The 16,074-nt window shown below is 34.7% G+C and overlaps 1 protein-coding gene across 26 annotated transcripts in view; it reads right to left on the reverse strand.

Moving 5' to 3' along the window:
- Positions 1 to 16,074, reverse strand: part of LCORL (ligand dependent nuclear receptor corepressor like) — a 178,023-nt gene that overhangs the window by 123,763 nt on the left and 38,186 nt on the right. For all 26 annotated transcript variants that reach the window (XR_013417786.1, XR_013417784.1, XR_013417785.1 and 23 more), the window contains exon 2: positions 2,887 to 2,952. Coding sequence is in view for 15 of the 26 variants with exons in the window: in XM_028848148.2 (XP_028703981.1) it covers positions 2,887 to 2,952 (66 nt within the window). In the remaining 11 variants the exon portion in view is untranslated. The remainder of the gene's footprint in view (positions 1 to 2,886; positions 2,953 to 16,074) is intronic.

The raw sequence follows: 16,074 nt of genomic DNA on the forward strand, positions 1-16,074 counted from the left end.
AAAGCAGAAAATCTACAACACTACTCATTTTGTAAATGAATTGTACTCCAAAATTTCAGATATATCTACAAAAATGTTCTCCCCTTGTGCTCTACATTTCCAAACAAGCTATAAAAGAGCTAACCTGTTTATGTGGTATTGCAATTACATCACAGATCAAAAAGCTTCCAAGAGTATCTGAGCTGCAGCCTTTGGAAGAGGTGGCTATAATAAATAACGAACAGTATAATGTAAAATATAAAACTCTGAATACACAAGGTAGTATTTCCTGGAGTGGCAATCTGAGTTCCAGGCTGCCTGTATCATGAGCAATAGAACATAACAGCTGCAAACCTGTAACCTACATTGCCCAACAGCAGCCAGGAGCCCGAGGGCTTCAATGGGCAATAAAGACACTTTTGAGCACTGACTAGTTGCTGAGAATACAAGGTTTAATGCCTTGTCTTCAAGGTTTGAGAACCTCAAAGGCCTTAAAGCTGTTGCAATACATTTAAGATAATCCACAAGTTCTTTGAAAACCTCATGGGAAAGACTGAAAACATGCTATGTTCCTATATTCTTGGAAGATCTCATTCCCATTCCAAGGACAGTTTAAGAAAACACAGGTTATATGTGAAAGAAAGTGTTTACACATATGAGAACCCAAATAAAATTCTATTTCCTTTATGGTTCTGTAAATTAAAATATCGGCTAAAGTTCATCTGATATTCCACACTAGCATTACACATATAATATGATCAAAATCACTGAAAAAACTAATTGTTGGTAAAAATAGATAACGATCTTAGTCAGCCATAGACCTCCCTTTCCAATACTGGTAAGAGTTTCAGTAAGAAAAATGCAAAGTGTGCTTTTTAAGAGTTTCATAATTTTCACATTTTAAAAATTATATAATACATTTTTGATTTTGGAAAAAGCCACATATATAAAAGGAAACCAAAACTATGCATAATCCATACTTCAAATATAACCACGACAAACATGTTGGTGTCTTTTCTTTCTAGTCCATTTGCAATGAAAACATACATACTTTCTTTTTCAGTTGTTTTGTTTACAAAAATAGAATGAGTCAATATACATTATATATATACTGCACTTGCTTTTCTTGAGTCTAACAATCCTTCCACGTCATTAATAAACTCAACAAAACTGTTAATACCTGCATATATCCCAATTATAAATATAAAATATTAAATAGCCCCTTTTTAAATACGTAATAGAAAAAAAACTGGAAACAACTTTAAATGAACTATAATGAGCAGCCTTATATAGAATACATCTTTTGCATACTTATCTGATTATTTTCTTGTGATACCTAAAAATACAGTGTAGTTATGTTTTTTTTAAGCTTTGAATATTTATTGATAAAACTTTTTCAGAATGGGTGTACCAGTAATACACAGGAGCTCAAAATTGCATATACACAGAAAATCCTTTTTCCCAACCATACTTTAAAAGCATTAGATTTTATCATTAAAAATAAATTACTTTCAATCTGATAGTAAACTTGCTCTTTGGCCTAAATTGTATAAAATATGATGGTAATTATACAAAAAAATTTACAAGCAGGATGTAACACTTTGGAAACACAATCTAATCCTAAAATAATAAATTGTACTTAATATTTAAAATTTATATTAAGAAATTAAGAAAATCTTGTAAGTTACTGCTTAGTAATATCCCTTGGATATGATAGTTGGAAAGAAAATCAAAGCAGGTCATGCCTAGTAAGAAATGTATTCATGTTAAGTTAAAAAAATTTTTAATTGATTAAATATTAGCATCATTACTACAATATCACTACCAAGGACACTTCTCCTTTGAACAATAGCAACAAAGGCTCTACTTATTTTTGAAAACTATGCCAGTGAAGAGCCAAGTTTATAGGTTAGAAATACGTTGATCTTACAGGTTTAAGTGACTAGAAAAAATTAATCTCCTGACTTCTACTCAATATTTTCTTTTCTTTTTTTTTTTTTTTTTGAGACGGAGTCTCACTCTGTCACCCAGGCTGGAATGCAGTGGCCGGATCTCAGCCCACTGCTAGCTCCGCCTCCCGCGTTTACGCCATTCTCCTGCCTCAGCCTCCCGAGTAGCTGGGACTACAGGCGCCCACCACCACGCCCAGCTAGTTTTTTTGTATTTTTTTTAGTAGAGACGGGGTTTCCCCGTGTTAGCCAGGATGGTCTCCATCTCCTGACCTGGTGATCCGCCTGTCTCGGCCTCCCAAAGTGCTAGGATTACAGGCTTGAGCCACCACGCCCGGCCCTACTCAATATTTTCTATAAATTCCTCATTTAAAAAATGTTTTACAACTCTAGCTCTTCAGATATTAGAAAGAGATGTCCTAACAAAAACAAATAAAAGGAAGTCAATGTATATTAGTTCACTTAGCCATTGTTTCTTCCTTCCCAATATTCACAAGTGTTTCACTAAGAAAAATATTAAAAGAACAAACAAAAGTGAAAATTTGGGTGATAGCTTTTTAGAAAGCAATTATTCAATTGAACATTTACTTAAATTGAATCAAATAATTCAATTAAAGTTTAATAATTTGATTAAGCAATTACCTAACTCAATTAATTTAATTAACTTTTTAAAAAATCTTATTTAAGAATAAGTTAGGGCATGGAATTTATAAAACAACAAAAATTACATCACTGACCCCCAAACAAGCTTTATTTTCTATTTCGATTTAGTATACAAAATTTTTTAAAAATATGATATGTAATAAAAAATCTGGATTACTTTATTAATTTTAAAATATTTTCTAATTAAATAGGATCATAAATTCATGTTTAATATAAAGTTAGTATAGAACAACAATTTTTCATTTTTAAAATAGAATAGGAAATGACAATTTTTAAATAAAATTTCAAAAATTACCTTCAAATAAACTGAGGTCTCTTCGTAGCCGTGGTCCATAAAGCCCTTCTAAAATACTCTCAAAACCTGTGTTTTTAAAGAGAGAAAAGTATATTAACTACTAGAAAAGTTATGTTTTACAATTTAAAGTCATAAACTCTGTATCAATCAGCAAATTAATTTAACATATCAGAAGTATTTTTCCTCTAGCTGCATTAAGCTGAACTAGGCAATATACAATATAACAGTCACACAATGACTACCAGAAATTACATGACTGTAAAGAAATTAAAATATCAAAATGCAAATATTCACTACTAAAACAACTAAACAACTTATCATTTAGAAATATTCCTGGGTAAAATATTATGGGCAGATTTTGTATGTAATAATCTTGTAGAGAGGGGAAGAATAATTAGAAGACCATGTATTATAATTGTTTACATTTGTGTTAAAAAAGTAAATACAAAAAAATAGCACCTTTAACATCAATTACAAGAATGAGTATATGAGTGTCAATAGGGAGAAATCTTTCTGTTAAATATATGATTCATACAATTTAAACTTACTTGTAAAAATGAAAACACAACAATTTGGTCATTGCTATAGATTGCCCTAAATTTTAGGTAAAAAAAATTACTGAAAATCTTGTCAAGTTAACAAAACCCTAGTTTATTAATTTCTCAAAAATACACTTTCTGGACATACTAGTTTTAAGATTTTACAATTTTTGACTTTGAAGTAACATATTTAATTTTAAGCAACAATCAACTACAGACATCCAAAGAAAAAAAAAATACAATCCTGATGGCAAAATAATTGAGAAGCTAAGAAAAGGAACTAATGTAAGCCATGTGTGGATTTGGGAGGAAAAAACTAAACACAGCATGACAGACCCTATAAATCAAAGAAAAAGTAGATTTTCTCAGTGGTATTCCTAAATTATAAAACATTATTAATACTTCTACAGAAATATTTTATAAGTTGTAAGATGCTTTTGAAAAACATTAACATCTCCAAAATCAAGAGTCATCTTAAAATCTACTGTCATAGTAAAAAACTAGCTACAGGTTTTCATTTAATAAAACATGAACTACTGATGCATCCTACAACTAATAATATCTTAGATTTCACAAAGTAAAGTAGCTATCATGATACTTGGTAAATATGTAATGAAATAAAATCTTTTGTGAAATGACAGTACTAGTTCCCATGAGCAGAAATTTCCTGGTAAAAAAGTGAATGAACTACCTACTGCCTGAGCAAGCTATCACACTGGGTAGAGACTCAGACAGATTAAGCCCAAATCCTTCTATAGAAGGGTTATTCTATTTTATAGTAGAAGATACTCTATTTTTCTGTCATCGACTTGCTTCAAAAATATTACTGCACTTGTGAGCATCTGTTGCTGATAACACAGTTCCTAAGACTGATCAAAAGTGTATTAGTTGGTCTCATTATAGTCTTCATGCCACTAACTCTCTTCTGCATTTTATGTCTCTTTGGCTTTCTTTACTGCATTTTAGTTAATTTCTTCTACTATAAATTCCACTTCATGAAATTCTTATGGTTCAAACTGCTGACAAATACATCTTTTTGTTTAAAAAAAGTCAACTTTATTGAGGTATAATTTTCATATAATACAAGGTATCCATTTTAAAAATAAAGTTCAGTAACTTTTGAAAATCCATACTTTCATTTTGCCAAGAACACAACCAAGACAGAAATTATTTCCATCAACTCAAATGGTACCCTTGTGACCTTCTGAGTAATTACCTGGAACATCCCAAACCCCTTTCCAAAGCATCTTTTCTCCTGTAATGGCTTTACTTGGTTTTGGTAAGAGTAATGCCGGCCTCATAAAGAAAACTGGGAAATGATCCAACCTTCACCATTTTTTGAGTTTGTGTACTGTAATATTTATTAATTATTAATCAGACTTGGAGCTCTCTTTGTGGTGAAATTTTAATCATAAGCCCAGTTTTTAAAACTAAAAAAACTATTCAGGCTATCAATTTCTTATTAATTCAGTTTTGGTAATTTGTATAAATTACAGCACTTATTGGCAAAAAGTTGCTCAAAAAATTCTTTTAATACCTTTTGAACATCTGAAGAATCTGTAGTCATGTCCCTCTTTCATTCCTGATACCAGTTTAGGTATCTTCTCTCCTTTTTCACTGATTACTTGACTAAAAATTGAGTAATTTTATTGATCTTTCTACAAAAGATCAACTTTTGATTTCAATTATTTTCTTTCTTGATCACTCATTTTCTATGTTTTTCATTTCTGCCCTTTCCTCTTTATATCCTTCTTTCTAATTATTTTTTATTGTCACTCAAACTTATTTTTCTAAGTTTTTAAGGTGGAAGCCTAGATCATTGATTTGAGACCTTTGTTCTTTTCCAATAAAATCATTTAAAGCTATAAATTCCCCTCTATTCACTACATTAGCTCTATTCCATAAACTGTGATATACTGTCTCTTTATTTTCATTTAGCTCAAATTGTTTATAATTTCCCTTGTGATGCCTTATTTTACCCATAGGATATAAATGTGTTGCTTAATTTCAAATATTTAGGTATTGTTCAGAAATCTTTCTCTTTGCTGAATTCTTTTTTTTGTTTTTTGAGACAGAATCTCGTTCCGTCACCCAGGCTGGAGTGCAGTGGCGCGATCTCGGCTCACTGCAACGTCCACCTCCTGGGTACATGCGAATTCTCCTGCCTCAGCCTCCTGAGTAGCTGGGATTAAAGGCACATGCCATCATGCCCAGCTGTTTTTGTATTTTTAGTATGTATGTATGTATGTATGTATGTATGTTGGCCAGGCTGGTCTCAAACTCCTGACCTCAGGTGATCCACCCATCTCAGCCTGCCAAAAGTGCTTGGATTAGACATGAGCCACTGGGCCTAGCCTGTTATTGAAATGTACAAGATTCTTTGAGGTTGTAAAACATGTAAGATTACATGTAAAAATGACTGTAACATTACAGTCATTCCAAATTTCCTGAAACTGAATTTATGGATAGCATATGATCTACACTGGTGAATATTCCATGTAACACAGAAAAGAATGTGTCTGTACTTATTGGGAAGAATGTACTATAAATGTTAATTAGGATTTAGCTGATTGATAATGTTCTTTGGGTCTTTTATCTCTCATGATTTTCTGGCCTTTCTCCTTTTCTGCCAATTTTCCTTCATGTATTTTGATACTCTGTTATTGGGTACATTTATATTGCATATTTTATGTCCCCTCTGTGAATTGGCATCGTCATTATAAAATGCTCCTCCTTGTCCTTGTTCTGAATTCTATTGTGTCTACTGTTATATCAGCTACACCAGCTTTCTTACGATTAGCAGCATTTTCATTACGTATTTTTTTTTCCAATTCTTTAACTTTTAACCTATGTCTTTATATTCAAATTGAGTTTCTTGTGGACAACAGAGTTGAAACTTGCATTTTTATCCAGTCTGAAAATATCTGTTTTTTGAGGACAGTGTTTAGACCATTAAAATTGAATGTATTAAAATCGTTGGGTTTATATCTACCATCTTATTTGCTATTTATTTCCTCTGTTATATATCCCTCCCTATTCTCCACTCTACAACATTATTTTAAGTTAAATGAGAAGTTTGAGGTATTCCATTTTGTTGCCACCATAAACTTAATAGCTATACCTCTTCTAGATTTTTTAGGGCTTGCCCTAAGGTTTACAAAATTCACTTTGGCTTTTCAACATCTACTTTAAAACATTATAGTACTACTTAGTATGTAAGAATCAATACATAGTATGCAAGAATAAAATCTCATTATATATAACTTACTTAAAAACATTTTAAATACATTAAAACATTAGAAAGTCTTTTAAATTTACTCACAATGTCACTTTTTGTGTGTGTTTGTAAACCTATACTTAAAGATCTTCTACTAGCTACCGTTTTTCTTAAAAGACAAAATCATTTGTCTCAATTTTTAAAAAAATGTTGTTTTGGGTATAAAGTTGTAGGATGACAGTTTTTTTTTTTGGCACACTGAAGATATGCTTTAAGTGTCCAGTGGTTTGCATAGTTGCTGGCTAGTTTACAATCTTTCTTTCCCCTGTTCCTCTGTACATCATAATGTGCCTTTTTCTCTGACTGCTTTTAAGATTTTCTTTTTATCACTGATTTTCAGCAGTTCGATGATTATGTGTCTTGGCATGGTTTTCCTGGTTGAGCTCACTAACTCTGCAGAATTATTTTGATTATTTATTGAGTTCACTAAATCTGCAGAATTATTTTGATTTCTATGGCAGATTAGTTTCTATTTTCTAGACTTTCATGAGAATCGAATCTTACAGAACAGACTCTCTTTTGGGGGGGCTGGTCTTTTTCACTCAATAGAATAATTTTGAGCTTTATTTGTTGCTGGTTATCACTAGTTTATTTCTCAGTATATTCCATTATATCAGATATACTACAATTTTTAATCTATTCAGAAGTTGGTGGATATATGTTTTCATTTTTCTTGTGCAAATAATTAACAGTGCAATTGTAGGGTTATATAGTAGGATTATGTTTAGTTTTTTAAGAAACTAAACTGTTTTCAAAATTATTGTATCATTTTACATTCCTGCCATCTGCCATCCATGTATGAAAGTTACCATGGCTGATTCACATCCCAATCACCACTTGGTTAGTTGTGTTTTTCTTTTGCTTTCTATAAATAAGTAAGTAAATAAATAAATAAATAAATGGAGTGATTTGTAGAAAACATTCTAATATCCTCATGTCTCCATGTGGTTTTAATATGTATTTCCCTATTGACCATCTTTTCACAGGCTTACTTCAGATACCTCTGTTCAAATCATTTGCAAAATTTTTAATTGGGTTGTCAGACATTTTATCATAACATTTTAAGAGCCTTTCCTATTTTGTTTTTAAATATATTCTGGATACAATTCCTTTGTCTAATAATATATGTTGTGAATATTTCTCCTAGTCTATCATTTGCATTTTTGTTTTCTTAATGGTGTTTCCCAAAGAACAAAAGTTGTTAATTTTGATAATTTACCCAGTTTTTCTTTTTTTTTCTTTTTTATTTTATTTTTATTTTTTAAATTTTTTTTATTTTTTATTATTATTATACTTTAAGTTGTAGGGTACATGTGCATAACGTGCAGGTTTGTTACATATGTATACTTGTGCCATGTTGCTGTGCTGCACCCATCAACTCGTCAGCACCCATCAACTCGTCATTTACATCAGGTATAACTCCCAATGCAATCCCTCCCCCCTCCCCCCTCCCCCCTCCCCATGATAGGCCCCAGTGTGTGATGTTCCCCTTCCCGAGTCCAAGTGATCTCATTGTTCAGTTCCCACCTATGAGTGAGAACATGCGGTGTTTGGTTTTCTGTTCTTGTGATAGTTTGCTAAGAATGATGGTTTCCAGCTGCATCCATGTCCCTACAAAGGACACAAACTCATCCTTTTTTATGGCTGCACAGTATTTTCTTTACAGTGTTTTTTTCTGCTCTAACGATCATTTTCTTTACCCCAAGGATGCAAAGGCTTTCTCCTAAAAGTTATCGAGATTTAAATTTTACATTTAGGTCTGTGGCCCATTTTGATTACATTTTGTGGATGGTGTGAGAGGACTGATTTTTTTTTTTGTTTCTGTATTGGTATCTATTTGATGCACAAACCATTTGTTTCTACCCTAAATCCTCCATTTCCCTCTTATTATGTTCATGTTATCTTTTTAGTCCTTGAACATAACTTAGCAAACCTTAATAGCAGTTTTAATATACTTCTTTGCAATTTCTATCATCTATTATTTCTGGTTCTATTTCTACTGATGGTATTTCCCCCAATTATGAATTGTATTTTTCTGCTTTTTTGCATATCTAGTACTTTTGCTTGAATGCCAGACATTGTGAATTTTATATTGTGAGTGCAGGGTTCCCCATTTTTAAAGGGAGTCAGACCATGTTTACTCAGGAAGGTAAGTTACTTAAAGTTCATTTTGGGGTTTTTAAGGAAGGTTTTTAAAGGGCTGGGCACAGTGGCTCATGCCTATAATACCAAGACCTTGAGAGGCTGAGGTTAAGAAGATTGCTTGAGACCAAGAGTTTGAGACCAGCATGGCCAACAAAGCAAGACCCCTTCTCTACAAAAACATCTAAAAACTTAGCCCAGAGTGGTGGCACACACCTATAGTCTCAGCCAATTGGGTGGCTGAAGTGAAGGAATGCTTGAGCCAGGAGTTGGGAGTCTGAAGTGAGCTATGATCACATCACTGCACACTAGTCTGGACAATAGAGCGAGACCTTGTCTCAAAAAGAAAAAAAACCAAAAGTTTAGCTTTCTTGGCTTCGATGACTGCTTTCACTTTGGGTGGTGGGAACTTGAATAATGATTGCCAGTCCTGTATAAGTTCTGAAAATTGTTTGCATTATATGTCCCAGAAACTGCTTTCCCAAAGGTGTTATTTGTCAGGTTTTATGGATGTCACCCTACACACACGAACTGGTTTTCAGCCAGATTCAAGGGCACCGCTGCATGCTGATTTCTTGAGCTCTTTCTCTCTGCAGCTCTCTCCGTTCTGGTACAATGACCTCATAAATTCCAGCCACTCACAATACACTAAAGGCAGATCTCTGCCTTCTTAAGTCAGCAAGCCCACTGGGCTCTTTTTAGGCCAACCCTGTCTGTGCTATAATCTGCAAATTACCTACAAGCAAAAAAGCTGGCATGATCATATGGCCTAAATCATTAGTTTCCTTATTCTCAGGGACCAGTTTTGTGCTCCCTGTTTTCCACTGTCTGTGCATATGTGGTCCAGTTTCCCAGCTGTCTACAGGAGAAGGTAAGTCCAAACTCTGTTACTCCCTCATGCACAGAGGTAGACGTTCATCCTCTGACTTGTTAATTTCAACAATTTATACAAGCTTTATGCTGTTTTTTCAAAACTTAAAAACTTTTTAATAGCTCTCCATACCTTGCAGTTATCTAGGTCTATAATTTATTTCTTTAAATATGAAATATTATAAAAATCAGTATTAAAAATTAACTTGGTATCCAATCATTTCAATACTTTTTCTTGAGTGAGTCTGTTTCTGCAGTCTGATGCCTCTTGCTCATCTTGCCTTGTTTCTTCATGCAATTAATTCAGTACTTACTGGCTTTTGCCCTCAAAAGATCAAATTTTCTAAGGCCTAGAATGGAAGTGCTCTCCCCCAGAGAGTTCTAGCACCCAGTACCCTTGAGCAAACTAAGATACATGGCAAGGGGGAAACAGGCTGGCTGCAGATGGAATTAAGGTTGTTTATCAGCTGACCTTAAAATAAGATTATCCTGGTGGATTCAACATAATCACAAGGGTCCTTATATGGGGAAGGAGGAGGCAGAGTCGTCAGAAAAAGAGAGATGAAATTGTGAAAGAATCAACCAGCACTGCTGGCTTTGGAAATAAAAGACTTCATGCCATGGAATGCTAGCAGCCTGCAAAAGTTGGGAAATGCAAGAAAATTGATTCTGACCTGGACCTTTCCATAAAGGAACATGTCCCTGCCTACAGTTTGATAATAGCCCAGTGAGACCCATTTTAGACCTCTGACCTCCAGAACTGTAAGATACTAAATTTGTCATGTGCCACTAAACTTGTGGTATTCATTACAACACTAATAGGAAACTCATCCCTGCTTCAAACTAATTTCATGACTTGAAGTTCCTTGATTGACTCAGGGTACAGATCTACTAGAGGGCTGGTCTGTGGCAAGTTCAATATTTGATATTTTCTACCTTTACTTTTCTTTTCCTGCTCTGATCATCACCAAGGCAAGCTTTTGGGACTGGGGAAAGGCAAGATGATTTACATCCACTTGCGTTTATCCTAAAGCATAATTCTTTGATGTCACAGCTTAATGTAAAGACGATCTCCCATAGAACTATTTGGACAGGCTATGGCCCTAGAATTGTGATCCTCTTGTTTAAACAGCCATGAAAACACAAATATGTGGTACTAACAAAGACTTCAAGCTTAAGCAGCTTTTTACCTCTCATTTTCTACTTACCTCTGAAATTAGCTTGCGTATTCTCAACTGTCTTTTTAATTCTTAGCCATTTGAAACTTTTTAAAAATCCAGCACTTTTCATTTTTAGAAGAAAGGTTGATTCAGAGCATGAGTCCTCAACCCCCAGGGCCATGGACCAGTACCAGTCTGTGGCCTGTTAGGAAAGGGACTACACAGCAGGAGGTGAGCAGCGGGCAAGCAAGCATTACCTCCTGAGCTGTGCCTCCTGTTAGATCAGATTCTCACAGGAATATGAGCCCTATTGTCAACTGCACTTGTGAAGTATTCTGGATTGTGTACTCCTTATGAGAATCTAATGCCTAATGATCTCAGGTGGAACAGTTTCATCCCAAAACCATGCCCCTGTCCATGGAAAACCTGTCTTTCATGAAACTGGCCCCTGCTGCCAAAAAGGTTAGGGACCACTGATTTAGATAACTTAACCCTTCCAAAGACCAAAATTCATAGTTCTTTAAGATTGATCATACTATAGAGTTCATTTGTATAAGTACATAGTTACCCATTTCCCTACTGAAAGCTAGATAACTTTTTTGTTGTTATTGTTATTACAAACATTGCTGTATTGGAACCTTCCATAAATGGCTTATCCTGTCCGACTGGTAGTTTCTACTGAGTAGAAATCTTTAAGTAGGATTACTTGACCCTAGAGTATGAATATTTTAAACTTTACTACAATAAATATTGCATTGTATGGCTGAATCATCTTAACAATCTTACCAACAATATTTGAGTTCCTATTGTCCCCAAATGGTCACCAAAAGTTATCATCAGACTTCATATTTGTCCAACTCATGAATACAAAATTATTCCCATTTTAATTTGCAGTTCTCTGATTATTGAGTTTCAGTATATTTTAAATATTCTACTTTCAGATTTCCTTTAGCCAGACATGGTGGCTCACGACTGTAATCCCAGTACTTTGGGAGGCTGAGGTGGGCAGAGTGCTTGAGTCCGGGAAACATGGCGAAATCTCATCTCTCTATATATATATTAAAAAAAAATTAGCTTGGAGTGGTGGCATGCACCTGTAGTCCCAGCCACTCAGGAGGCTGAAGTGCAAGGATCACCTGAGCCCAGGAGGCTGAGGCTGCAGTGAGCTAAGCCATGATCACGCTCCTGCACTCTAGCCTGGATGACAGGCTAGAGTCATCCAGGCTTTTCTTATTACTTTTATTTTAGGTTCAGGGGTACATGTGCAAGTTTGTTATATAGGCAAACTGATGTCACAGGGGTTTGGTGTAGACTATTTCATCACCTGGGTAATAAGTCTAATACCTAATAGTTATTTTTTCTGATCCTCTTGCTCCTTACACCCTCCATCCTCAAGCAGGTCCCAGTGTCTGTTGCTCCCCTCTTTGAATCCATGTGTTCTCATCATTTATATGGTAGAATATGTGGTATTTGATTTTCTGTTCCTGTGTTAGTTTGCTAAGGATGATGGCCTCCAGCTCCATTTACGTCCCTGCAAAGGACATGAGCTTGTTCTTTTTCATGGCTGCACAGTATTCCATGGGGGGGTGTGTGTATATATGCATATATGCATATATATGTATACATACATATGTATATACATATATGTGTATATCTATGAGTATGTATATATACATATATGTGTATATATATGTGTGTGTGTATATATACGTATACACACACACCCCAAATTTTCTTTATCCAATCTATCAGTGATGGGTATTTAGGTTGATTCCATGTCTCTACTATTGTGAATAGTGCAGCAATGAACATATGCGTGCATGTGTCTTTTACAATACAACAGTTCATATTCGTTTGGGCATACACCCAGTAATGGGATTGCTGGTTTGAATGGTAGTTCTGCTTTCAGCTCTTTGAGGAACTGCCCATAATGCTTTCCACAATGGTTGAACTAATTTATCCTCCCACCAAGTGTGTAAGTGTTCTGTTTTCTCCACAACCTTGCCAGCATGGTATATTTTTACTTTTTAGTAACAGCCATTCTGACTGGTGTGAGATATTATCTCACTGTGGTTTGATTTGTATTTATCCAATAATCAGTGATATTGAGCTTGTTTTCATACACTTGTTGGCTGCATGCACACCTTCTTTTGAAAAGTGTCTGTTCATGTCCTTTGCCCACTTTTTAATGGAATTTTTTTTTCTTGTAAATTTAAGTTCCTTATAGATGCTGGAAATTAAACCTTTGTCAGATGCATAGTTTGCAAATATTTTCTCCCATTCTGCAGGTTGTCTCTTTACTCTGTTGATAGTTTCTTTTGCTGTGCAGAAGCTCTTTAATTAGTTCCCATTTGCCAATTTTTGCTTTCACTGCAATTGCTTTTGGCATCTTTGTCATGAAATCTTTGCCATGCCTGTGTCCTAAATGGTACTGCCTAGGTTGTCTTCAAGGCTTTTTATAGTTTTGGGTTTTACATTTAAGTCTTTAATTCATCTTGAGTTAATTTTTGTATAAAGTATAAGGTGGGGGTCTAGTTTCAATTTTCTGCACATGGCTAGCCAGTTATCCCAGCACCATTTATTGAAAAGGAAGTCCTTTCCTCATTACTTGTTTTTGTTAGCTTTGTTGAAGATAAGACAGTTGTAGGTATATGGCCTTATTTCTGTGCTCTCTATTCCATCCAATTGGTCTATATGTCTAGTTCTGTATCAGTACCATGTTGTCTTGGTTACTGTAGTCCTGTGGTATAGTTTGAAGTCAGGTAATGTGATGCCTCTAGCTTTGTTCTTTTTGCTTAGGATTGCCTTGGCTATTCAGGCTCTTTTTTGGTTCAATACAAATTTACAAATAGTAGTTTCTAGTTCTGTGAAGAATGTTATTGACAGTTTGATAGAAATAGCAGTGAATCTGTAAATTGCTTAGGGGAAAATGGTCATTTTAATGATACTGATTCTTCCTATTCATGAGCAAGGAAGGTTTTCCCTTTTGTTTGTGTCATCTCTAACTTATCTGAGTAGTGTTTTGTAATTCTCACTGTAGAGATGTTTCATCTCCCTGGTTAGCTGTATTCCTAGGTATTTTATTCTTTTTGTGGCAACTGTGAATGAGACTGAGTTCCTGATTTGGCTCTCGGCTCGCTGTTGTTGGTGTATAGGAATGAGAGTAATATTTGTATATTGCTTTTGTATCCTGAAATTTTGTTGAAGTTGTTTATCTGCTGCAGGAGCTTCTGGGCTGAGACTATTGGGTTTTCTAGATATAGAATCATGTCATCTATAGACAGGTATAGTTTGACTTCCTCTTTTCATATTTGGATGTGCTTTATTTCTGTCTCTTGTCTGACTACTCTGGCCAGCACTTCCAACATTATGTTGAACAGAAGTGGTGAGAGAGGATATTCTTGTCATGTGTCAGTTTTCAAGGGTAATGCTTCCAGCTTTTGCTCATTCAGTATGATGTTGGCTGTGGGTTTTTCATACGTGGCTCTTATTATTTTGAGGTGTGTTCCTTCAATACCTAGTTTATTGAGAATTTTTAACACGAAGGGAAACTGAATCAATAAATCGAAAGCCTTTTCTGTATCTGCTGAGATAATCACGTGGTTTTTGTCTTTAGTTCTGTTTGTATGATGAATCAAATTTATTGACTTGCATACATTGAACCGATCTTGCATCCCAGGGATAAAGCCTACCTGATAGTGGTGTATTAGCTTTTTGATGTGCCACTGGATTCAGTCTCCAAGTATTTTGTTGAGGATTTTTGCATCTATGTTCATCAAGGATACCATCTTGGAGTTCTCTTATTGTTGTGTCTCTGCCAAGTTTTGGTATCAGGATGATGCTGGCCTCATACAATGAGTTGGGGAGGAGATACTCTTCCTATATTTTTTGGAAGTTTCAGTAGCAATGGTACCAGCTCTTGTTTGTGTATCTGGTAGAATTCGGCTGTGATTCTATCTGGTCCTGAGCTGCTTTAGGTTGGTAGGGTATTCTACTGATTCAATTTAGGAGCTCATTATTGGTCTCTTCAGGGAATCTATTTCTTCCTGGTTCAGTTGTGGGGGGTGGAAATTTATCCATCTTTTCTAGGTTTTCTAGTTTGTATGAATAGGGATGTTTGTAGTCACCTCTGATGGTTATTTGTATTTCCATGGAGTCAGTGGTAACATCATTTGTCTTTTCTAATTGTGCTTATTTAGGTCTTCTCTCTTCTGTATTATCTAGCTAGTGACCTATCTTATTAATTTTTTCAAAAAACAACTCCTGAATTCGCTGATCTTCTGAATGATTTTTCTTGTCTCAATCTCCATCAGTTAAGTTCAGAATTTGGTTATTTCTTGTTTTCTGCTAACTTTGGGGTTAGTTTGCCCTTGCTTCTCTAGTTCTTTTACTTGTGATATTAGGCTATTAATTTGAGATCTTTCTAACTTTTTGATGTGGGCATTTAGTGCTATAAATTTCACTCTTAACACTGTCTTACTTGTGCCCCAGAGATTCTGGTGTGTTGTATTTTTGTTCTCAATAGTTTCATAGAACTTGTTGATTTTTGCTTTAATTTCATTATTTATCCAAAAGCTATTCAGGAGCACATTGTTTTATTTTCATGTAATTGCATAGTTTTGAGTGATTTTTTTAAAGTTTTAATTTACATTTTTATTGAGCTGTGGTCTGAGTTTTTAGTATGATTTTCATTCTTTTGCATTTGCTGAGGATTGTTTTAAGTCCGATTGTGCAGTCAGTTTTAAAGTATGTGATGTGCCATGTGCCATGTGGTGATGAGAACTATGTATACTCTTGTTTTGGGATGGAGAGTCCTGTAGAGGTCTATCAGATCCATTTGGTCCAATGCTGAATTCAGGTCCTGAATATCTTGTTAATTTTCTCCCTTGATGATCTAATACCCTCAGGTGAGTGCTGAACTTTCCCATTTTTATCGTGTGGGAGTGTAAATATCTTTGTAGGTCTCTAAGAATTTGCTTTATGAATTTGGTTGCTCCTCTGCTGGGTGCAAGTATATCTAGAATAGTTAGGTCTTCTTGTTGAATTGAACCCTTTACTCTTATTTAATGCTCTTCTTTGCCATTTTTGATCGTTGTTGGTTTAAAGTCTGTTTTGTCTGACATTAGGATTACAACCCTGGCTTTTTTCTCATTTCCATTTGTTCGGTAGATTTTCCTCCATCCTTTTATTTTCAGCCTAT

Source organism: Macaca mulatta, chromosome 5 (assembly GCF_049350105.2).
Source record: "Macaca mulatta isolate MMU2019108-1 chromosome 5, T2T-MMU8v2.0, whole genome shotgun sequence".
Taxonomy (NCBI): Eukaryota; Metazoa; Chordata; class Mammalia; order Primates; family Cercopithecidae; genus Macaca; species Macaca mulatta.